Source organism: Triturus cristatus, chromosome 5_2 (assembly GCF_964204655.1).
Source record: "Triturus cristatus chromosome 5_2, aTriCri1.1, whole genome shotgun sequence".
Lineage (NCBI taxonomy): Eukaryota > Metazoa > Chordata > Amphibia > Caudata > Salamandridae > Triturus > Triturus cristatus.
In genome coordinates, this window is record NC_140588.1 from 539137914 (window position 1) to 539159815 (window position 21902).

The 21902-nt window shown below is 47.8% G+C and overlaps 1 protein-coding gene across 1 annotated transcript in view; it reads right to left on the bottom strand.

Annotated features, from left to right (window-relative positions):
• SUSD5 (sushi domain containing 5) overlaps positions 1–21902 on the bottom strand; it is a 481907-nt gene that overhangs the window by 120586 nt on the left and 339419 nt on the right. The window contains exon 4 of the mRNA XM_085607621.1: positions 17718–17906. Coding sequence (XP_085463747.1) covers positions 17718–17906 — 189 coding nt within the window. The remainder of the gene's footprint in view (positions 1–17717; positions 17907–21902) is intronic.

Genomic DNA, 21902 nt, shown 5'->3' on the forward strand with positions numbered 1-21902 from the left:
TGGAAGCCCGGTGACGTTCGACGTCGTCGCTGGAGGCTCGTCGAGGGAGCCGCAACCTGATTGGGCCACCGCTCGAGAAGCTGCAAGAACCTCGTAGCGAAGAAGGGCTCCGACGCGCCGAGTCCGTGCGCCCCGATCCGCAGCCTGGTGAGTCTGTGTACGGAAAGAAGCGCTACAGTTGCAAGCGCAGGGGCATAGCTGGAGGAGGTACTTTCGGTACCGAGAAAGCCATATACTTTTTGACACCCAACGCTCACAAGAGACTAGAGACTATTAATTTTACATGCCTAGCGATCCGAGAAAGCTAAAGAGAAACGGAAGATTAATGTGAAATGCTATGACGGTTGAATCTTACTGCTGAAACTAGATAAAGTTATATTTTTAATATACTCAGCTGTGTGGTCTACATTTGTGGTGTACCGGGGGGGTCATTGTGGTTGTTACTTGCAAATACTTTACACATTGCCTTGGGGATAAGCCTGTCTGCTCGAGCCAAGCTACCTAGAGGGTGAGCAGGGGTTATCTACCGTGTGTGTCCCTGTACCCTGACTAGAAGCAAGGGTCCCTATTTGGTCTAAGGTACTTACCTCTGCCAACTAGAGACCCCCAGATCTAACATTGGTGGTCAGCGGTGCGGATGAGAACCAGTATTTGCACTTGACCTGCAGTGATTCTCTGTACATCACTAGTCTAGTTAGCAGTTACATATTGCACAAAGTTTTTGAAACCTATTTTTGGAAGACCTAGGAAGCATCATGTCTCTGAATGGAGTAGGCGAGGAGATGGAATTGCAATTTGAAGTAAAGGAGTTGCTCACATACAAAAAGGAGCAGCTGAAGCAATTCTGCAAGCAGCTAGGATGCCCAGTGAAGGGCAGCGCTAACCAAGAGGAGCTACAGAAAGCTCTAAGGGCCTGGTTGGAGGCCAAACATGTTGAGCCAGAGGATTTGACTGGAGAGGAAGGTGCACAGGAGCATGGATTTGGATCCAGTGATTTGCCAGTGAATAGACCAGCATCTAGGGCTGGCAGCACCCCTTCCAGTCGGGGCCTCTCTTCAGAAGAGCTGGAGGAGAATCAGAGGATTAGGGCCCATGAGATTGAATTTTTTAAGCTCAAAGCTCAAGCAGAGGAAAGAAAATTGCGCCTTGACAGTGAGAAGAAGGCGGAAGAGGGGAGGAATGCTCTCGCTTTGGAAGAGAGAAAACTCCAGTTGGCTCATGAGTTGAGCATGAGGGAGCTGGACATTAAAGCTAAACAGGTGGAGTCCAGTCCTAATGGTGGCAGCGCACAACCAGTACAGGCGGGTAAAGTATACATACCAAAAGATTTGGTGCAGAATTATCAGAGGGGTGAGGATATCTATGCATGGTTTAGATCCTATGAGCTTGCCTTGAAGATGAATGAAGTGCCTGAAAAGAGTTGGGGGGCAGGTTTGTGGAAGCATTTTGAGGCCTCTGGGAGGGATGTCTTAGCACCCTTAGAAGCAGCAGGTACCTTAACCCACCCCACTATGAAGGAGGCCTTATGCCTCAGGTATGGGCTTACACCAGAACAGTACCGCCAGAAGTTTAGGAACTTCAAGAAACTTGATTCAAGTACTTGGGTGGAGTGTGTGAGTATGTACACGCGTGCACTGGAAGGTTGGATAAAGGGCAGCAAAGTTACTGATTATGTGGGGTTGTGTCACTTGAGTAGTCTATGTGTTCCAGAGCTGCGCCAGCATCTTTTAGACAGCAAGTTAACTGATCCCAGTGAGCTTGCTAAAGAGGCAGACCGCTGGACTAGCACCAGGGTCAACAAAGGGGTGGTAAGTATCCCAGCCAAGGGTGGACAGGGTCCCCAGCAGAAAGGTGGGGAGGACAAGGGTAACAGTAAGGAGTTCTCTAAAGGGCCCCAAAACAGTTCCCAGGAAAAGGAGTCCCAAGCCCCCAATCCTAAGAAGTCTTGGCCCCATAAGGGCAGACAGGACAACAGACCTCCCCCTACTTGCTATGCTTGTAGGGAAGTGGGGCACATCACCCCTAAATGTCCCAAGAAACCCCCAGCACCAGCTGCTGCTCCAGTCCCAGGGTTAGCTAGTGTTGCTTTGGGAGGGGATTTGATTTCCAGTGGGGAGGAGGGATTAGCTATGATGACCCTTGTCTCTTTAGGAGACCAAGAGATGGTCCAGGATACCTTGATACCCGCTAACACTAAAAAATACGGGCAGAAGGTGACCATCAATGGGAGGGAGATAGAGGCTCTGAGAGACACCGGGGCTAGTGTGACATCTGTCAGGTGTCAGTGGGTGTCTGAAGAGCAAGTCATTCCCAATGTACTCCGCCAAGTGGTGGCAGCTGACACCTCAGTGCGCCTCTGCAAGATGGCGCGTGTTCCCTTTACATGGGGGGGAGTCTCTGGTACCTTGGAAGTCTGTGTCAGTGATGCCTTGCCAGTAGATTGTCTGTTGGGTAACGACCTGGAGAGTTCCCCATGGAAGGACGTAGAGCACAGAACTCACTTGGAAATGTTAGGTCTGCCAGCGTGGATCTGTGTATCCACACGTGCCATGACAGCCAGTAAGGGTGGATCAGTAGAACTGGAGCCTGGAACAATGGCCCAGGAACCTGCCAGGAGAGGAAGGGGCAGAGGGCGCGGGAAACCGGCCCCCACTGTTCCCACGGTCCAGGAGGAGGCAGAACCTGAGGGGGATGCCCTGGAACCTACAGGGGAACAGGTGGTCGAACTAGGGGAATTGCCTGAGCTGACCCATTGGCAGCAAGAGGGTGGTCCCTCCAGGGAGGAATTCTGCCAGGCTCAGAAGGAGTGCCCTTCTCTCATTGGTGTGCGGTAGCAGGCTGCAGACCAGGCAGCGGGCCTAGGGTCCAAGGAACATTTGATATACTGGGAGGATGACTTACTTTATAGTGAGCCTAAGTTTGCTGAGCCCGGTGCAGCCCGTGTGCTGGTGGTACCCGAGCGCTTCAGGAACTTCTTACTGGGTCTGGCTCATGACGTGCCTCTCGCAGGACATCTGGGGCAAGACAAGACCTATCACAGGCTTGTCACCCACTTTTACTGGCCCCAGATGAAGAAGCAAGTCAGTACCTTTTGTAAGTCTTGCCAAACATGCCAAGCCAGTGGTAAGAGCGGAGGAAAGTGCGTGGCACCCCTCCAACCTTTTCCTGTGGCGAGCACCCCTTTTGAGCGGGTGGGCATTGATATCGTAGGGCTCCTCGACCCCAAGACCGCCTTAGGCAACAGGTTCATCCTGGTCTTGGTGGACCACGCCACCCGGTACTCGGAAGCAGTCCCTCTCAGGACAATCCCAGCCCCCGTGGTGGGCCGTGCATTGATGTGTATCTTTTCCCGTGTGGGGTTCCCCAGAGAGGTGGTCTCCGACCGGGGTACCAACTTCATCTCTAGGTACATGAAGTCTCTGTGGGAGGAGTGTGGGGTAACTTATAAGTTCACCACTCCTTACCACCCTTAAGGAAATGGGTTGGTTGAAAGGTTCAACCGCACCCTGAAAGGTATGATTATGGGCCTAGCGGAGCCCATGAGACGGAAGTGGGACGTCTTGTTACCATGCCTGTCGTTTGCCTACAGGGAGGTGCCTCAGAAGTCCTTATGGTTCAGCCCCTTCGAACTACTGTATGGCCACCCTGTTAGAGGACCTCTCACACTGGTGAAGGAGGGGTGGGAGAAATCCCGTGGGAAAACCCCCCAGGATGTGTTCAGCTATGTGCTGGCCATCGGCAACCAGACGCAGCGCTTCAGGAAGCTCGCTCAAGAGAACCTAGAAGCCAGCCAGGAAGAGATGAAAAGATGGTACGACCAGAATACCACTCTGGTTGAATTTCATCCTGGGCAGAAAGTGTGGGTGATGGCGCCGGTGGAGCCTTGTGCGCTCCGTGACAAGTGGACCGGGCCATACGAGGTGGTAGAGCGCAAGAGTGAGGTGACCTACCTGATCAACATGAAGACTCCTAGGCAGCCCCTGAGAGTCTTGCATGTGAACCGCCTCAAGCCCCACTTTGAGAGGTCTGAAGTGACAATGCTCATGGCTACAGATGATGGAGGGGAAGAGGATAGTGATCCTCTCCCTGACCTCCTGGCAGCCAAGGAGCAAGACGGGTCAGTGGATGGTGTGGTCCTCTTGCCCACCCTGACCGCAGAACAGCAGAGAGACTGTCGCCAGGTGTTGGGTCAGTTTGCCTCCCTGTTTTCTCTGACCCCAGGTGTCACCAATTGGTGCGTCCATGATGTGGACACTGGAGATAGTCTACCTGTGAAACAGAAGTTTTACAGAGTAGCTGACAAGGTCAGGGCCAGCATCAAGGAAGAAGTTTCCAAGATGTTGGCGCTAGGGGTGATTGAGCCCTCCAGCAGTCCCTGGGCTAGCCCAGTGGTCCTAGTTCCTAAGAAAGCTGCTACACCCGGTGGACCGCCAGAACTTCGGTTTTGCGTGGACTACCGTGGGCTCAATGCGGTCACCAAAACTGACGCGCACCCCATCCCCAGAGCTGACGAGCTTGTGGATTGGTTGGGAGCTGCCAGGTATCTCAGCACTTTTGATTTGACTTCAGAGTACTGGCAGATTGCCTTAACTGAGGGGGCAAAGGAGAGGTCGGCATTTTCAACACCAGAGGGGCATTTCCAGTTTTGCGTCATGCCCTTTGGATTGAAAAATGCCCTTGCCACCTTCCAGAAACTGGTCACCCGGGTACTGACCGGGCTGGAGCAATTCAGCGCCGCATACTTGGATGACATTGCTGTGTTCAGCTCCACTTGGGAGGAACACTTGCAACACCTCTGTGAAGCGTTGAAGGCTCTGCAGAAGGCAGGCCTTGCTATCAAGGCCAGCAAGTGCCAGATAGGGCAGGGATCAGTGGTGTACTTGGGACACCAGGTGGGGAGCGGCCAGGTGACGCCCCTACCGGCGAAGATTGATATCATTCTGGTTTGGGAACCCCCCAAGACCCAGACAGAGGTGAGAGCCTTTCTAGGACTCACCGGGTATTACAGACGGTTCATCAAGGGATATGGCACCATTGTTGCCCCCTTGACAGAACTAACCTCTAGAAATCAGCCCAGGAAAGTGAATTGGACCGAGGCCTGTCAAACTGCTTTTGATGCCCTGAAAACTGCAATGTGCACAGCACCAGTGCTTAAGGCACCTGACTTTTCCAGTGAGTTCATAGTGCAAACAGACGCTTCAGAGCAAGGTGTGGGAGCAGTACTCTCACAGATGGAAGACGAGGGCAGGGACCAACCGGTAGCTTTCATTAGTAGGAGGCTACTCCCCAGGGAACAGAGGTGGAGTGCTATTGAAAGGGAAGCATTCGCTGTGGTCTGGGCCCTGAAGAAGCTGAGGCCCTACCTGTTTGGGACTCACTTCCGTGTTCAGACCGACCACAGGCCCCTCAGATGGTTAATGCAGATGAGGGGTGAGAATCCGAAACTGTGAGGTGGTCCATCTCCCTACAGGGAATGGACTTCACGGTGGAACACCGCCCCGGTACAGAACACGCCAATGCTGATGGTCTGTCCAGGTTTTTCCGCCTTAGTGATGAGAACTCCCAAGAGGGTGGGTAGTTCTCCCCACTTTCAGCTGGAGGGGACACGTGTTAGACCTGACATCCTTGGCGTGGGTTTTTCCCCTATCTTTTGCCTCTGCTACCTGGATTTTTGATGCTGTGCTGGATTTCGTTGTTGCTGGTTTAGATGCTTTGGACACTCTGCCACTGCTAATCAGTGCCAGAGTGTAAGTGCTCCCTGTGTAAAATATAGTATTGATTGGATATACCTGATTGGCATATTTGTATCACCATGAAGTCCCTAGTAAAGTGCACTGTGTGTGCCAGGGCTGGTGATGACAGATGCTACTAGTGGGCCTGCAGCGCTGATTGCGCCACCCACACGAGTAGCCCTAAATGGTGTCTCAGGCCTGCCACCGCAGGCCTGCCTGCAGTCCCTGGACTGCCATGTTCTCCTGGCCAGTGTCCACACTGGCCGGGCCTAACCCTTCCCTTTTTATGCACATCAGTCATCCCTATGGAAGGCCCAAGGAACCCCCTGGGCAGGGTGCAGTGTATGTAAAAGGTAGAGCATGTACTAGTGCAGGTATCATGCTCTGATAGTGAACAGCGGCCATTTTGTGTGTTCACTGCTGCAAGGTTATCTTGCTCCATAGGCTAACATGGGGGAGGCTGGTGCCAATGGCCATCAGCCTATCTTCTCATAGGAACAAGATAAGACATGAGTGTTTGATATCCCTGAGCTCAGCATTTAATAACACATCTTTTAGGAGAGGTTGTTGTTAAATCCTGAGTTGGAGAACAGTACTTTTTAGAGAGTAGCTGTTCCCTTGTCTGACCCTTCTGTGTGCCTGGGCATGCTTGTGGATTGACTGTCTGGTTTGAGAGTGACAGGGGCTGGGGAGCCCCCAGGAGGTTGGATGGGTCAGCCCTTTGCTGAATGATTGCATTTGCAAGTAGAGTGGGGGGAGGAGATAGTACCTGGGGGTGAATAGGGCTGTGCCTGCCTGCCACACTGCTGGCTCCACCTCCTGCTGGGCGGCTGACAACTCTGCCCCTCACTCTGAAAGGAAAGCAGAAGCCAGGAAAACAAAGTGCTCCAGCAACACCCAGAACTGGATCAGACCGGGCTCAGGACCCACTTGCACAAAGACTTCAAAGACTTTTAGGGGTATAAGTACAGGACCCCTGACAACAGATTTTTAGATTTCTACAATCAAGAGGAACCTCTGCTGAATGACGGACCGCTGAAGGACCAAAGGAAGATTGCCTTGCTGTGTGCTCTAAGGGCTGACCTGTCCTGCTGTACAACTGAAGCTGAGGAGGAGAAGGGGCCTTGCTGTGTGCTGTGGCCCTGCCTACTTGACCTAACCAAGACTTTGCTGTGTGCTGTGTCTGCAACCTGAAATCTCCAAGGGCCTGAGAAGAGCTGGCCTCCTGTTTGGCAACCCAGGGACACAAAGGTTGCCGAGACTTCCAAACTCTGCTGTGTCCCGTAAAATGCGCTGGCTGCTCTCTGCTTTGCTTAGGGGAGCCGTGCTGATCTGTGCCTGAGACCGGCTGCCGCGCTGAAGAGGCCAACGTGCTCATCGGCACCTGTGTAACGGCGGCTAGAAAGATTGTGGGGCGCCCCCAGGGCTGGCGAAGCAGCTGTGAGGTTTGGCGGAGCCACGATCAACCCGCTGACCTGAGGCGCCTTGGAATATCAGGCCCGCAATTCACCGCTGCAGCCCGGGGGCCCGAGATCGACCAGAAGCTGTGCCACTCTGCTCCACAGTGCCGCGAAGGAAGGAGCGAGGAGGTCGCGACCGGATTGGCTGGCGGCAGGGGCTTGGCCGAAGGAGCCGCGCTACGATTGGCGGACGCCCGGTGACGTTCGACGTCGTCGCTGGAGGCTCGTCGAGGGAGCCGCAACCTGATTGGGCCACCGCTCAAGAAGCTGCAAGAACCTCGTAGCGAAGAAGGGCTCCGACGCGCCGAGTCCATGCGCCCCGATCCGCAGCCTGGTGAGTCTGTGTTCGGAGAGAAGCGCTACAGTTGCAAGCACAGGGGCATAGCTGGAGGAGGTACTTTCGGTACCGAGAAAGCCATATACTTTTTGACACCCAACGCTCACAAGAGACTAGAGACTATTCATTTTACATGCCTAGCGATCCGAGAAAGCTAAAGAGAAACGGAAGATTAATGTGCAATGCTATGACGGTTGAATCTTACTGCTGAAACTAGATAAAGTTATATTTTTAATATACTCAGCTGTGTGGTCTACATTTGTGGTGTACCGGGGGGGTCATTGTGGTTGTTACTTGCAAATACTTTACACATTGCCTTGGGGATAAGCCTGTCTGCTCGAGCCAAGCTACCTAGAGGGTGAGCAGGGGTTATCTACCATGTGTGTCCCTGTACCCTGACTAGAAGCAAGGGTCCCTATTTGGTCTAAGGTACTTACCTCTGCCAACTAGAGACCCCCAGATCGAACACATCCCAACTGTCAGTCTAAACCAGACGTGGATTCCACAAGCAGGCAGAGGCACAGAATGGTAAAGTAAGAAAATGCCCACTTTCTAAAAATGGCATTTTCAAAAGCACAATTTAAAAACCATCTTCACAGAAAGATGTGTTTTTAAATTCAGAGTTCAGGGAACCACATCTCCATCTATTCCCAATTGAAAGTTGCACTTGTAAGATGTTACATGGCAGCTCCAATGATAACCTATGGGAGAGATAGTCCTTGCAATAGAGAAAAACAAAACTGGTGCTATTTCACAATCAGGACATGTAAAAAAAACACCAGCATGTGCCCTACCTTTCACATACACTGCACCCTGCCCTTAGGGCTACCTTGGGCCTTCCTTAGTGGTGCCTTATATGTAGTAAAAGGGAAGGTTTGGGACTAGCAAGTGGGTGCACTTGCCAGGTCCACATAGCAGTTTAAAACTGCATTCACAGACACTGCAGTGGCAGGTCTGAGACATGTTTGCAGGGATACTCATGTGGGTGGCACAATAAGTGCTGCAGGCCCACTAGTAGCATTTGATTTACAGGCCCTGGGCATGCACAGTACATTTTATCAGGGACTTACCAGGAAATCAAATATGTCAATCATGGATAACCAATTACAATAACATTTTACACGGAGAGCACTTGCACTTTAGCACTGAACAGCAGAGGTAAAGTGCCCAGAGTTCTAAAACCAGCAAAAACGAAATGCAGCACACAGTCAAAAACAGGAGGTCAGAAGCAAAAAGACAGGGGAAAAACACACTCAATCAATCATGGTATTTGTAAAGCGCACTACTTACCTGTGAGGGTCTCAAGGCGCTGGGTGAATGCTGCTACTGTTCGAAGAGCCAGGTCTTGGGGAGTCTTCTGAAGGTCAGCAGGTCTTGGGTCTGCTGTAGGTGGAGGGGGAGGGTGTTCCAGGTCTTGGCGGCGAGGTGGGAGAACGATCTGCCGACGAAGGTCGCTCTTCGGATGCGGGGGACCGTGGTGAGGGCGAGGTCAGCGGAGCAGAGCTGGCGGGTGGGGTGTAGAAGCGGAGTCGTCTGTTGAGGTACGCTGTCCGGTGTTGTGGAGTGCCTTGTGTGCGTGGGTGAGGAGCATGAAGGTTATCGTTTTGCTGACGGGGAGCCAGTGTAGGTCTCTCAGGTGGGGTGTGATGTGGCTGCGGCAAGGGATGTCGAGGATCAGGCATGCAGAGGCATTCTGGATGCGTTGAAGCCGTTTCAGGAGTTTGGCCGAGGCTCCTGCGTAAAGGGCGTTTCCGTAGTCCAACCTGCAGCTGACGAGGGCCTGGGTGACCTTTCTTCTAGTTTCGGTGGGGATCCACTTGTAGATCTTGTGGAGCATGCGGAGGGTGTTGGAACAGGAGGAAGAGATGGCGTTGACCTGCATGGTCATGGAGAGGGTGGAGTCGAGGATGACCCCTAGGTTGCGTGCGTGGTCGGTGGGTGTTGGAGCTGTTCCCAGTGCAGTCGGCCACCAGGAGTCGTCCCAGGCCGAGGGTGTGGATCCGAGGATGAGGACCTCCATCTTGTCAGAGTTCAGCTTCAGTCGGCTGATCCTCATCCATTCGGTGACAGCCTTCATTCCTTCGTGGAGGTTGGTTTTGGTGGTGTGTGGGTCCTTGGTGAGGGAGGGGACCAGCTGGGTGTCATCGGCGTAAGAGATGATGTTGAGGTCGTGCAGTCGGGCGACGTGGGCGAGCAGTGCCATGTTGATGTTAAACAGCGTTGGGCTGAGGGATTAGCCCTGGGGTACGCTGCAGATGATCTTGGTGGCTTCGGAGTGGAAGGGGGGGAGGCAGACGCTCTGTGTTCTTCCGTAGAGGAAGGAGGTGGTCCAGTCTAGGGCCTTCTCTTGGATCCCGGCGTCGTGGAGGTGTGTGCGTAGTGTGTGGTGGCAGACCGTTTCGAAGGCGGCTGACAGGTCCAGGAGGATGAGGGCCGCGGTTTCTCTGTTGTCTAGCAGGGTCCTGATGTCATCGGTGGCAGCGATGAGGGCCGTTTCAGTGCTGTGGTTGCTGCGGAACCCAGACTGGGACGGGTTCAGGATGCTGTTCTCCTCGAGGTAGCGGGTCAGTTGTTTGTTGACGGTTTTCTTGATGACCTTTGCCGGGAACGGTAGCAGGGAGATGGGCCGGAAGTTCTTGAGATCCTTTGGGTCCGCCTTGGGTTTCTTGAGTGAGGCGTTGATCTCGGTGTGCTTCCAGCTCTCCGGGAAGGTTGCTGTCTCAAAGGAAATGTTGATGGCCTTCCGTAGATGGGGTGCGATGGCGGTGCTGGCTTTGTTGAAAATGTGGTGTGGGCATGGGTCTGACGGAGATCCAGAGTGGACGGTGTTCATAATCTTGATGGGGTCCTCGTCGTTTATGTTGGTCCAGGAGAGCTGGCGGTAGGTATGGGTGGTGGTCGTGGGGGCGGAGATCTCAGTGGTTGTCGGGGCGGTCGTGGCGTTGAAGCTGTCGTGGATGTCTGCCATCTTGCGATGGAAGAAGGTGGCCAGCGAGTCGCACAGGTCTTGCGAAGGTTGGATGTCTTTGGTGTTGGAACTGGGGTTGGAGAGTTCCTTCACAATGTTGAAGAGCTCTTTGCTATTGTGTGCGTTGTTGTCTAGGTGGAGGTGGTGGTGTCTGCGGGTGGTGTTCTTGTGGGCTACGTAGCTGCTCGGTGTTCGTTCATGGTGCCAGTTCTTTTCTAGATTTTGGCAGGTTTGCTTGGAGGCCAGGAGGTCTTCAGTGAACCAGCTGACTTTCTTGCTGGTGTGGCTGTTGGATGGTTTCTTGAACGGGGCTAGGGTGTTGGTGCAGTCATCGATCCACTGTCTGAGGTTGCGGGCGGCGGAGTTGGGGTCGGTGGGGTCGGCGGGTGGGTTCCGGGCGAGGGTGGTTGTTAGCTGGTCTTCGGTGACTTTGCTCCAGCGAAGCATCTGTTGGGTGCGGTGGTGCGTGGTGGGTTTCCGGAAGGTGAAGTGGATGCAGCGATGGTCGGTCCAGTGGAGTTCGGTGGTGTGGTTGAAGGAGACGTGGGGGTTTGCGGAGAAGATGGGGTCGAGCGTGTGGCCGGCGGAGTGGGTTGGAGTTGTGACGAGTTATCTGAGTCCGAGGTTGGTGAGGTTGTCGATCAGGGTGGTGGAGTTGGTGTTGTTGTTGTTCTCAAGGTGGAAGTTCAGGTCCCCGACTAAGTCGGCGATGGAGTCAATGAACTGTGTTCGGGGTCCAGGGGGTCTGTAGATGAGGGTTCCTCTGAGGGTGGTGTTGGGGTCGGTGAAGATCTGGAAGTGCAGGTGTTCGGCTGTGCTGAGGGTGTCGTCGGTGTTGGTTGAGACTCTGAGGGTGTTCCTGTGGACGATACCTACTCCGTTGGTACGATCCCTGCGGGTGATCTTGTAGCCTTCCGGGATGGCTATGGCGATGTCAGGTGCCGAGGAGTGGTTCAGCCAGGTCTCCGTCAGGAAGGCGACGTCTGGGGAGGTTGAGTCGAGTACGACATGACAGGTCTAACACATATAATTACTACATAACGGTGTGGTGGCCCCAAGATATGAGGGTTCTTTCCAAGCAGAGGACGTCTTTCTACCATTGTGTGCAGGGCCAAGATCACAACAACGGCAGGAATCAGAAAGAATAGAACCCTACTTCCTTAATCGCACCCAAGGGCTGGAGGGACTTGGTTACCCAGCTCATGAAAGTGGCAGCATAGGAACCTGCGAAACATAGGGAAATGAGCAGAGAAAGTAGAGAGGAGAGAGTGATCGAGAGAAAGAGAGAGAGAGCATAGAGCAGGGAGGATATAGACAGAGGGCCAAGCAGCTAGACATGTAATGCAAAAATGCAGGAACCGTAGAAAGAGGAGAACAAAACAGAGAAAGGCGGTGATAAAGAGCACGAGGTTGGAGGAGATGCTGATAGTCGGAGAGCAATGGCATGCATAATGGCAGAAGGTACCGAGAGCGATGTGGGGATAATGAGGAGACACTTGACAGAGACAGAGGAAGGGAGTGCCGTTGGGGGGGGGGGGAAGAGTATGAGGGCATTGAAGGAATCCAGTGTGAATGCCTAGAAGCAGGAGTAGTAAAAGAGAACAGAGTCTTGAGACCAAAAGGGTATTGGAGAAAATGATTGAGCTATACGCAGGGTGTAAAGAGATAGATGGACACATAGGGTGAGGCATTCTTTAGTGAACAGGAAATGTAGAGAAAGAGGGAGTTGCAGGGAACAGGAGAGAAATGATGAGATAGAAGAAGGGGGTCTTGTGAATACAGAGGACTGGACAGACAGGGATACAGAGAAAGCAGAAGAATGTTTGGTGCTGCCTTTAATGGGATTTTGTTTCAGCTACCTTTTGAAAATGTGTTCATGTTTTCATAATAAGTGTAGAGCGCCACACGTCCTCTATGCTCAACCTGCACATGGACACGCACTATGCACTTCAAAGCTCAAAGCGGCCGAGGAGTTTAATAAAGAGGGCATGGACTGCATGCGGCCACACCCAGACTGAGACCACTGGTGTATGTGTGCTCCTTGGCTCTCACGACCATGGCCTAGTAGGAGGCCCTGCTCAGTACACTGGGGCACACCACATTGGCGACGAGGACGGAACTCTGGCTATCCCTGTGCCTGCTACTGATCCGGCGAGCAATTTTGCCTTGCTTGTGCTTGGGCAGACCAGCAACTCACCGGAAATTGCCCACTGCTGAATAAGATTTCACACCAGGTAAAAATCAAATAAGCAGAACTTGAGATATGAATTTTTAAAGAATAAACTGTAAAATAGCGCTTAGAAGCAATAAGCACTTACTTGGGATATCTGGTCATGCTGGACAGGGACAAAGTCAAAAGTTCAGACCAACTGCGTTGGAGTGTAGGCCAGATACAGGGACCCAGTGAGGCCAGCTGAGCAAAAGTACCTTGATCCTGGCTGCATCGATATCGAAGATGAAGCGATGCGTCGGTGTCGATCCACACAGTGGTAGTGATGCACCGGTCCTGATCTGCACAGTAATGGTGATGCTTCAGCTCTGATGCGCAAAAAGCAGTGATGCAGAGATTCGTCGTCAAGGATGCTGTCGACAGAGATGCAGAGACCTTGTGTAGTGGTGGTTCCAAAGGCGATATGTCGGGGACAATCCACGCAGCAGAGATGATGCACAGGTTCTAATCCACACAACAGGTACAATTCACTGGTTCTGATCCAAGCACCAGGAGCAATGTGACTGTTCTGATCCAAGCAACAGGGGTGATGCACAGGTTCTGATCCATGCAATGGTGGTGATATGCCAGTTCAATAGAGGATGCATGGGTTTTGTTGAAACAAGCACCTTCGGCCCACTTCCAAGTGTCTAGGACTGGGTGTGCACTACTTGGTGGTGCAGACTCACAGATGGCAGAGTCCAGGTGTAAAGCAGAAAGGTTGGAAGTCTTTTATGTCCCTGAGACCTAAGATCAGGAGGCCAGCCAGCTAGCCCTTGGAGTCACTCTGAGTACAAGTGATGCAGGTCGAGTCCTTCTCACCCAGGCAGGGGAACAACAGACCAGGCAGGAGTCCAGCAAAGCAGCATTCCAGCATTCCAGCAGTAGCAGTTCTTCAGTAGCACAGCAGTCCTTCTTCCTGGCAGAGTCTTCACAAATCCACAAGTGTACTGAAGTGGTGGTGTCAGAGGTCCATTACTTATACCCAGTTGGGCCTTTGAACCTGGGGGAGACTTAAGAGAATGGCATTTGAAATGCACCGAGGTTCTCCCTTCCTGCCCGAGCTCCAGACTCACTACAAGAGGGTATGCAGCCCTTTGTGTTACACCTAAGCTCCCATTGTATGTTGCTGTCTAGGGGGAATACACAAAGCGCAGTTGTCACCCTCCCCAGTCATGTATCAGAGACAGGCAGAAGGCACCAAATTGCTTAAAGTAAGAAAATGCCAACTTCCTGAAAGTTAAACAAAAACTTAAGGGGTTGGTCCCTTAGTCAGTAAGGCTGAGGCACTAATATGTGTAAATAACAATTCAGTTGCCAATACAGACTCTTACTCACCAATGATACCTTAATCCGTGGTCACACAACTGAATTGATGGGATCACCATTTATTTTCAAGCTTTTTTTTATAGACAAAAGTTCTTCACAAATTGCCACAATTTTACACTACTCAAATTATTATTCAACACAGCACATACATAACACAATTGACATGTGACTGACACACCAATGTATCTGGATGTACCCCAACATTACACATGAAATGACGTAACAGATGAATATATTAACAAATATAAATCAACAACTAATGTGCGTGAGTAAGAGTCATTATTGGCAACTGCTTTGTTATTTATCATTTTCTAAAAGTGGCGTTTTGAGAATTGTAATTTAAAATCCAACTTCACCATAAGTTACGATTTTAAAGTAGGATTTCAGAGAAATCAAATCTGAATCAGGTACATCTTCCCATTTGGAAATTACACTTGTAAAATGTAATAAGGTAATCCCAATGTTATCCTATGGGAGATATAGACCTTGCAGTAGTGAAAAATGAATTTAAGAGTTTTTCCCTACCAGGACATATAAAACTTAAACGTATGTGTCCTGCTTTTTAAATACATTGTATGCTGCCCTCTGAGGTGTCCATGGCCTACCTTATGGTTGATGTATATGTATAAAAAGGGAAGGTTTGGGCCTGGCAAACTGTTTATCTTGAAAACTGACAATAGTATGTTTGTTTCCGTGACGCACTCCAAATGATCCTACTGATAACACTCTTTTGTCTGCAGCTCACTTAACTAAACCTATTTTAGCGTGCTACGCAGTATTTGTGGGCTGCCCGTCCCACATGATAAATTAGTGCGCTTGTTTTCCTGAACCATTTTTTCAACGGTTTATCTTGCCAGGTCGAAATGGCAGTGCAAACTCTACACAGGCTCTGCCTGACCCATAGTTCGAGGGATACTTAAATGGGTAGCACAAAAAGTGCTGCAGGCCCACTAAAAACATTTAATTTATAGGCCCTGGCAACATGTAGTGCACTTTACTAGGGACTTATAAGTAAATCAAATATGCCCATTGGGAATGAGCCAAAATTACCATGTTTAGGGGATCGAGCACAAGCACTTTAGCACAGGTAAAGTGCACAGAGTCCTAAAGCCAACAAACATGAATTCTGCAAAACGTGGGAGGAGGAAGGGAAAAAGTTTGGAAGGTGGCCATGCGGAAAGGGCCATTTCCAACAGAAAGAACAGACGTTCAAATTAAGGTTTTGAGAAACCTTTAATTTGAAAAGAAAAAGTCTAAAAAAATGAATGTCTCAATAGAGTACGAATAAGATAGAATATATTTACCTTACAGAATGTTTAGTTTAAGTTATTGAAAAGGTTTAGTTTAAGTTATGAAAAGTGCTAAAGGGTTATAGTGAAGTTAGGTTAGAGTTAGGCAAAATGTTCGATTTATGGTAAGTGCAACTTTTATGATAAAGTTGTTAAAGTAAGTGCTAGGCTTCGAAATAGGGCTAGGAATTAGGGCTAGGCCTTTCTTTAGAGCTGAGTAGAGTTACAGGTTAGGTGAAGGTTATGTTATCTACATAGGTTAGGGTACTTTTCATCAAGTGGGAAGTCATGGAATTAGGGTTGGTATTAGGCAGCACACAGCATGGGCTAGTACTCTTAGCAACAATCACATTTTGAAAAACTGAAAAAAAGGACTTTCTTCTTTCAAACTGATTGCACTACATTGATTTTGACCAGTAGATTTCTCAATTTTTCTTTCAAACTTCTGACTTTTCAAACTTAATTTCAATCTTTCAACTTTGATTCACGCTTTCTACACACTAATAACAAATCCTAATTTTAGGGTTGTAATGTGAACACACAATGGTTTTCAAATAATAGAAATGAGACCATAACCAACAGAGGGAAATCATTCAAGATTACATTTCAGATGGGATTCTGCATAAATCCATCTAGGATTTTAAAATTAAGGGTTTAAGTCTATTTCGCATATTCTCTGTATAAGCAATCTAATATCAATCATGTTTCCAATAACTTGGAGAGGGACTCTGAAAAGCATCTTGATTGACATTGAAGGAGCGTAAATTATCTGTGAGGGCATAAGTGCATTTTACCTGTTAGAAGAAATCTAAGAGGGACCCACACCAATACAGAGTAATTGATGGCTGTTCAATTGTGGCTGGGATGTAGATAGGCCAACATTCTAACAAGAAAATGTGAGTAGATCGTGGTCATGCAATTTATGTCCAAATATATTCCACATAATTTTACGTTCGTGAGAGAAAGTCCAATATAATTGCAACAGAGATGTTGACAGGAGTGGTCTTCTTACTTGAAATGAATTTGGAGATGGAGTAAATCAGTACACCTCTGCTGCATTGGTGTAATGGGTCAAGAAAGCAAAAGACACACAATTGATGGACGGAATGCAGAACAAATCAAAACATCCACTCCCAGTCAAGAGATCTGGGTTAAATCCATCATTTGTTTGCTCACCATGCCACCCCAGTTTAGACCCGGCCATTGGTGTAATGATCAGGAAACAAGACTGAGAAAGGAGTGTGTCTGCACAGTAAGGGGTTGTAAAAGCTTCTTTTTTAGCCATTCCACATTTCAGGCTTTATTTGACCCCAATTTTATCCATATCTGGAGCAGCTGATGTTTTCGGACAGCGAGTCACAACTGTGTGTGTTATATATATTTATAGGTCACCAGTTCTTGGGACGGGGTTGCATGTGATGCCCAGGAATCCTTACTTTTATACAGAGTATTATAGGGTGTGAATGAGTATATGAATGAATGATGTGAGGGTACAGGGTATAATACATCGGTGAGTACATTGTTGGAAAACAAAATAATGAATTACTGTATGATTAATAATTTCAAATAAAATGCACAGTAAACTATGTAAATAGATTGTCATGGCCGTTCTTATATGAATATATGAAATAACTGTTGAGTAATATGTGTCATAGATTGTTTAGATGATTTATTGAATAAAAGCAAAACAGGTCCAGCGGGAGGGTTCATGTCTGTCTTTGGTCTAATTATCCCTCTCCAACTATGGTTGTGCATAGATATGTATTTTATGCATTCTTCAAAAGAATAGTAGCACGTTTTGGGGCAGATTTACAAGCCCCTTGCGCCACTTTAGCGTCACTTTTCCCATGTTAAAAGTGACGCAAAAGTGGCGCAAGGGGCTTGTAAATCTGCTCCTTTGTGTTTAATAGAATTCTAAATTCTCCAGTCTTCTGTACATGAAAAAAACAGCTGCATCTCCCTGAGAGAATCCTGCTTGATGTGCATGGCTTCTCTCTGGATGATTCTATACCGAAAGCAGCGTATCTTTATGTGCTGTTTTCTCACTCTTCCAAGCTGGTGTGCAGTTGTTATCTCACCATACCACCACCACCATACAGCAGTAACTCTCTGACGCTGTAAGTAGCCTTGCTTTCACCATTGTCAGCAGAAAGTGTCGTACTATATATAGTTTACACATGCAAGTTGCTGAAAATACCCAGCTCATGCTAAGGTAATCCAAGTTCAGATCAATTTGGAAACGATTGGGGTTCCTTTGTAACTACCATGGTGTAAATGTGCAAGACGCCGCCCCACAGTGTGATTTGGTTGACATGGTTCGTTGCGGGTTTCTGCACACTGCACCCAGTGTGTCCGCAGTGGTGACATTATTTTAAAGGATAAGTTATGCGTACCTTTGACACAGGCTTGGACCTGCCCGTACCACTCCCCGCAGCTGTCACACAGCAGGGTGAAGGCTGCCTGTCTGTTGCCCATGACGTAGCCCTGGGCGCAAACGTACAGCAGCTCGTCCCCCATCTCGAACTCGGAGTGCCCATGCAGTATCGTATGAGGAAAAGATGGCGGGTCACCACAGAGCTTGCCTGTAGAAATAAAATAAATAACACAACAACAGGGTTGAATTAATGAAGAACAGTAGTGCGGCAGACACGCATTCACTTTTCCCTGTTGTGTCAAGCGGCGGGCAATTAAGATTACAACAAGGAGTCTCTGTGTTCCCACCAAGTTATCCCACGCAAAATATCGAGGCTACGTCTGACAAGAACCATACCCAGACAACAGTAATATATTTCAAGAACTCAGTCTGGCTTACCACAGTGGTAATTGCTTCTCATGAAAAGACCAGTGTGAAAGAACAAGATTACAAATGAAAATAGTGCGCGCGTTTAACCTCCCAGTGATTGCATCTATTAATTTCAGACTCTGTGACCGACTTCCGGTGTTCATCTAAGACCAGATGGAACTGTGTTGATGTTTAGTCCTTGTGCGGGAAAGAACAAGTTGCCCTCACGGTATGTAATAGCAGAAAGGAAGCCTATAACAGTTTTACATTAAGTTACTTTTCAATCTAGGATGTTTCCCTCAATAGACAATATCATCATATTTTAAAATGTCCTTCGTGATTTTGGGCAGGATTTAGAGGAGGGCAATTAATGAAAATCCACTAAAAAAGAGCTACGATTCGAAAATTATTGCCTGGAATTTAAATGTATAGAAACAGTGGTAATCCGGCCATGCTTAACCCAAAAGGGGTGGCAAATCTGTTAACAATTGCGGTAAGAAACTCATTATATAGGGAGAGGAAACCCCACCAATATTTCGGAAAGGCAAATCTCTGAAATTTACTCAATTAAATATAGTAAAATACATTACAGAAGCCCAAATCCATATCCATTTATATGCCCCATGCGTACTGAACACACATGGCCTATTTAGTGGGAGTAAGTGCCCTTCACTTGTGTTGAACTTTAATTCACTATTGAGCATGCCATGGTGCAAATACAGGTACCTCCATCAATAAAAATAGGGATACTGGTACTGCTCATTTGTGCATTGATTTGGACACCACACCTTAGGCCCATATAATAAGTGATGTCAGCTGTGGCAGCATACCTTTTCAGTACAGGGATTTTCAGTGCTTACTAGAGTAATTCCTGATGGCCCTTCACACTGGCCGTGATATCTAAATGTGTCAATTTCACATCTGACAGTGTGGCACTTGGCATAAAAGCAGAATAACTTAATCTGACAAAATGTCTGCCACCAATGTAAACAAGTCCACAAGCAGATTTTCTACCAATATGTTAAACACTACAAATATATTTCTAGTTAACAGGTGTGATGTGTTATGTGGTGGTGTCCGTCCATAACATGGCACACCAAGTGATGACATCAAAATCCCCAAAGCCATTGATGTTAGTACTTTTGTGTTCTCCAGGGTATGATCATGACCCCTTGACAACGCCGAAACATGTTAAACCATCTTCTGTCTCTCAATATGCAACTTGTTTAGCCAATATATGCATCATACATAAGTTAGATAATTCAGCAGATGTATCACTGCTTATTTGCATAATATGTGGTGAACTCAGTAGAGTTAGCACAATTTATGTTTTCACTTTTTTTATGGTGGCTTCTAATTTATTAAAGACCTCTAAATCGGGACCTATGAATGTTTTAGACTTATGCCCAATTTAACGCACCACAATGTGACATTGGAAAGATATCTGTGCGCAAAGTTCTCTGAATCATGTGCAATTAAAAATGGAAAAATGACTGAAGGTCTAACTAGCAGGCAAACATTAGAGCTATCACTTTAGGTGATGAATTTCCATTTACTCAGAGATTGTTTCTGTGACCTCTGTGTCACAACCCATCCCAGGGTCACCACCACATCTGCATACTAGGCTCCAAACAACCCTAAAATGTCATAGAGCTGTCTGGCATCCCCGCCTCACATCTATCCGCTCATGTGTACTAATGACCACCCATGTTGTGCAGTTCTCATTGTCCCTAGAGCTCTAACACAGTTGTTCAACTCATTAATGTCCGTGGCCCTCAGTACTTTGTTTCTTCATCTTGATTTGGCAATAGTTGTTGCTCCTGCTCCAACTTCCTGTGACTGCATTTCTACCACAGACTCTTGCTGCATAGAATGTTACTCCATCATTCATTCCTCATTCTGGATGTAACATCACATTGACATAATGCTTGCAATTTGCATGCCTCCACCTTGCCAGCGTTGCCTGGCAACTGTCTGTTCTCCATAGCAGGATCATCTCCTACTCCATGGTGTGAATCTTACATGGTGGACGTGGCTTTCTAGCTGGATGATTTCATACAGAAAGCAGCTTCTCTAATATGGGCAGTGGTCTCCCACTTCTAAACTAGTGTAAAATTGCTACTTGACCTCATTCCACTGCTACCAGGCAACGATGACTGATGGAGTAGGTACCCTTGCTTACTCTAATGCCATCAGGAATAACGCTACCACAGTTTACTTAAGAAAGTTGCTGAAAAGACGTAGCTCATGCTCTTGTGAACTATGTGCAGTTCAATATGGAAAAGGGAAGTCTTTCTTGGCTTCTTATCTTTCCTTGCAACCACCAAGGTACATCACTCACTCCTTCAATCTACGGTTGTGGTCATAATTCTGGAAGTAGGCTTCCTCTTCTGACTTTCTTAATAAAGCTTTAAGAAAAACAAGTAGGCAACAAAATATACTCATGAGCAACTCTTGCAGCCAAGGTCCCGGATGTGGATCCAGATGCATATATGCTGTTATGTATGAATACTGATGCTGGACCATGATGGACCACCTTACCTATATAAGGTTAACCATTATTAGAGCACTCTAATATCTGACAACAATGTTTAAAAAAAATTGAGGACGTTGAAATAAAGTAAATAAGTAATAAAGTAATATTGCATATGCAGGAACAATTAGCATGTTTAATTTTACATATTTTTATATACATGAAAAGAGTTTATTGATTGTAGAATCAAATATCTCCATGTGATGACTTTTCTTGGGGTTGTATGGCAGTTAGTGGTTACTGGGCAGTATTCTGTGTGGTTGCTGTTGTTAACCAGTGGTGGAGCCGCACCACCAATGTAATTGCACTCCAAATGAGTGACATAGGTTCTCTGATTCAGCACGTAAATTTCCAGGAACAGCAAATTTGGGAAAGCAAGGCTTACTCTAGGAGGAGGTAGGGGAAAGGAATTCCAGTGTAGCATGGCCGAGTAAATGTTTATTTTGAAACTTTATAGGGAGCAAGGAGAACCAGTGGGCCCTTTCATAACCGGGTGCAATGGTTATAAACATCATAGAGCAGATTCAGAATTTTTTTGGTTTGTATTTTGACGGGGGTGGTGAACCTAGCTCCAGTTTCCTACAGGGAAAGCTTCCAGTTCTCCAATAATGTTCTTTTTTTTTACAAATCATAATTTCTTTTTTCTAGGTAAATAAACTGTGTAAGACTGAAAACAGTAGAGAGTGCAGATCTTTATTCACACACTATCAGATGCAAACCAGGGAAACTTTACCAAAATGTCGCACAAAGGTTTCTCTCACAGGCATGATTGCATTTGTTTATCTTGAACATCTTGTCATATTCCCTAATGCTAAACTAGTCAATAATTGTGGATTCCCCGTCAATGAAATGAACAAAGTTACAGTGGAAGCTGGAAAGAGAGCAACAGCCATATTCATGAGTGCCAGATATTCATTGTGACAGCTTGAATAAAGGGTATAAAAGATAAAACCAGAGACATGTACGCTGCGGAAAGAAGGTATGTTTAATTGACTTGGTCGTAATCGACAATGTTGTGGTAACCGGAGAGACAACATTGTGGTTCAGAGAGAAAGGGAGCCCACATGAGGCATTACACAAATATGCCCTCCATTGAAGGTTTTGGGGTAAATTTGAATGCGTCATTCTAATGAAAAAGTTTAATCTGCCCATGTTGTAGTGGAGACCATTAATAAATAGGCTTAGCAGCATTACCATCTGGACTGTGATAAGGTGCTTCTTCCTACACTGACTTCCTTTATGAATGTGAGCAGTTATATTTTC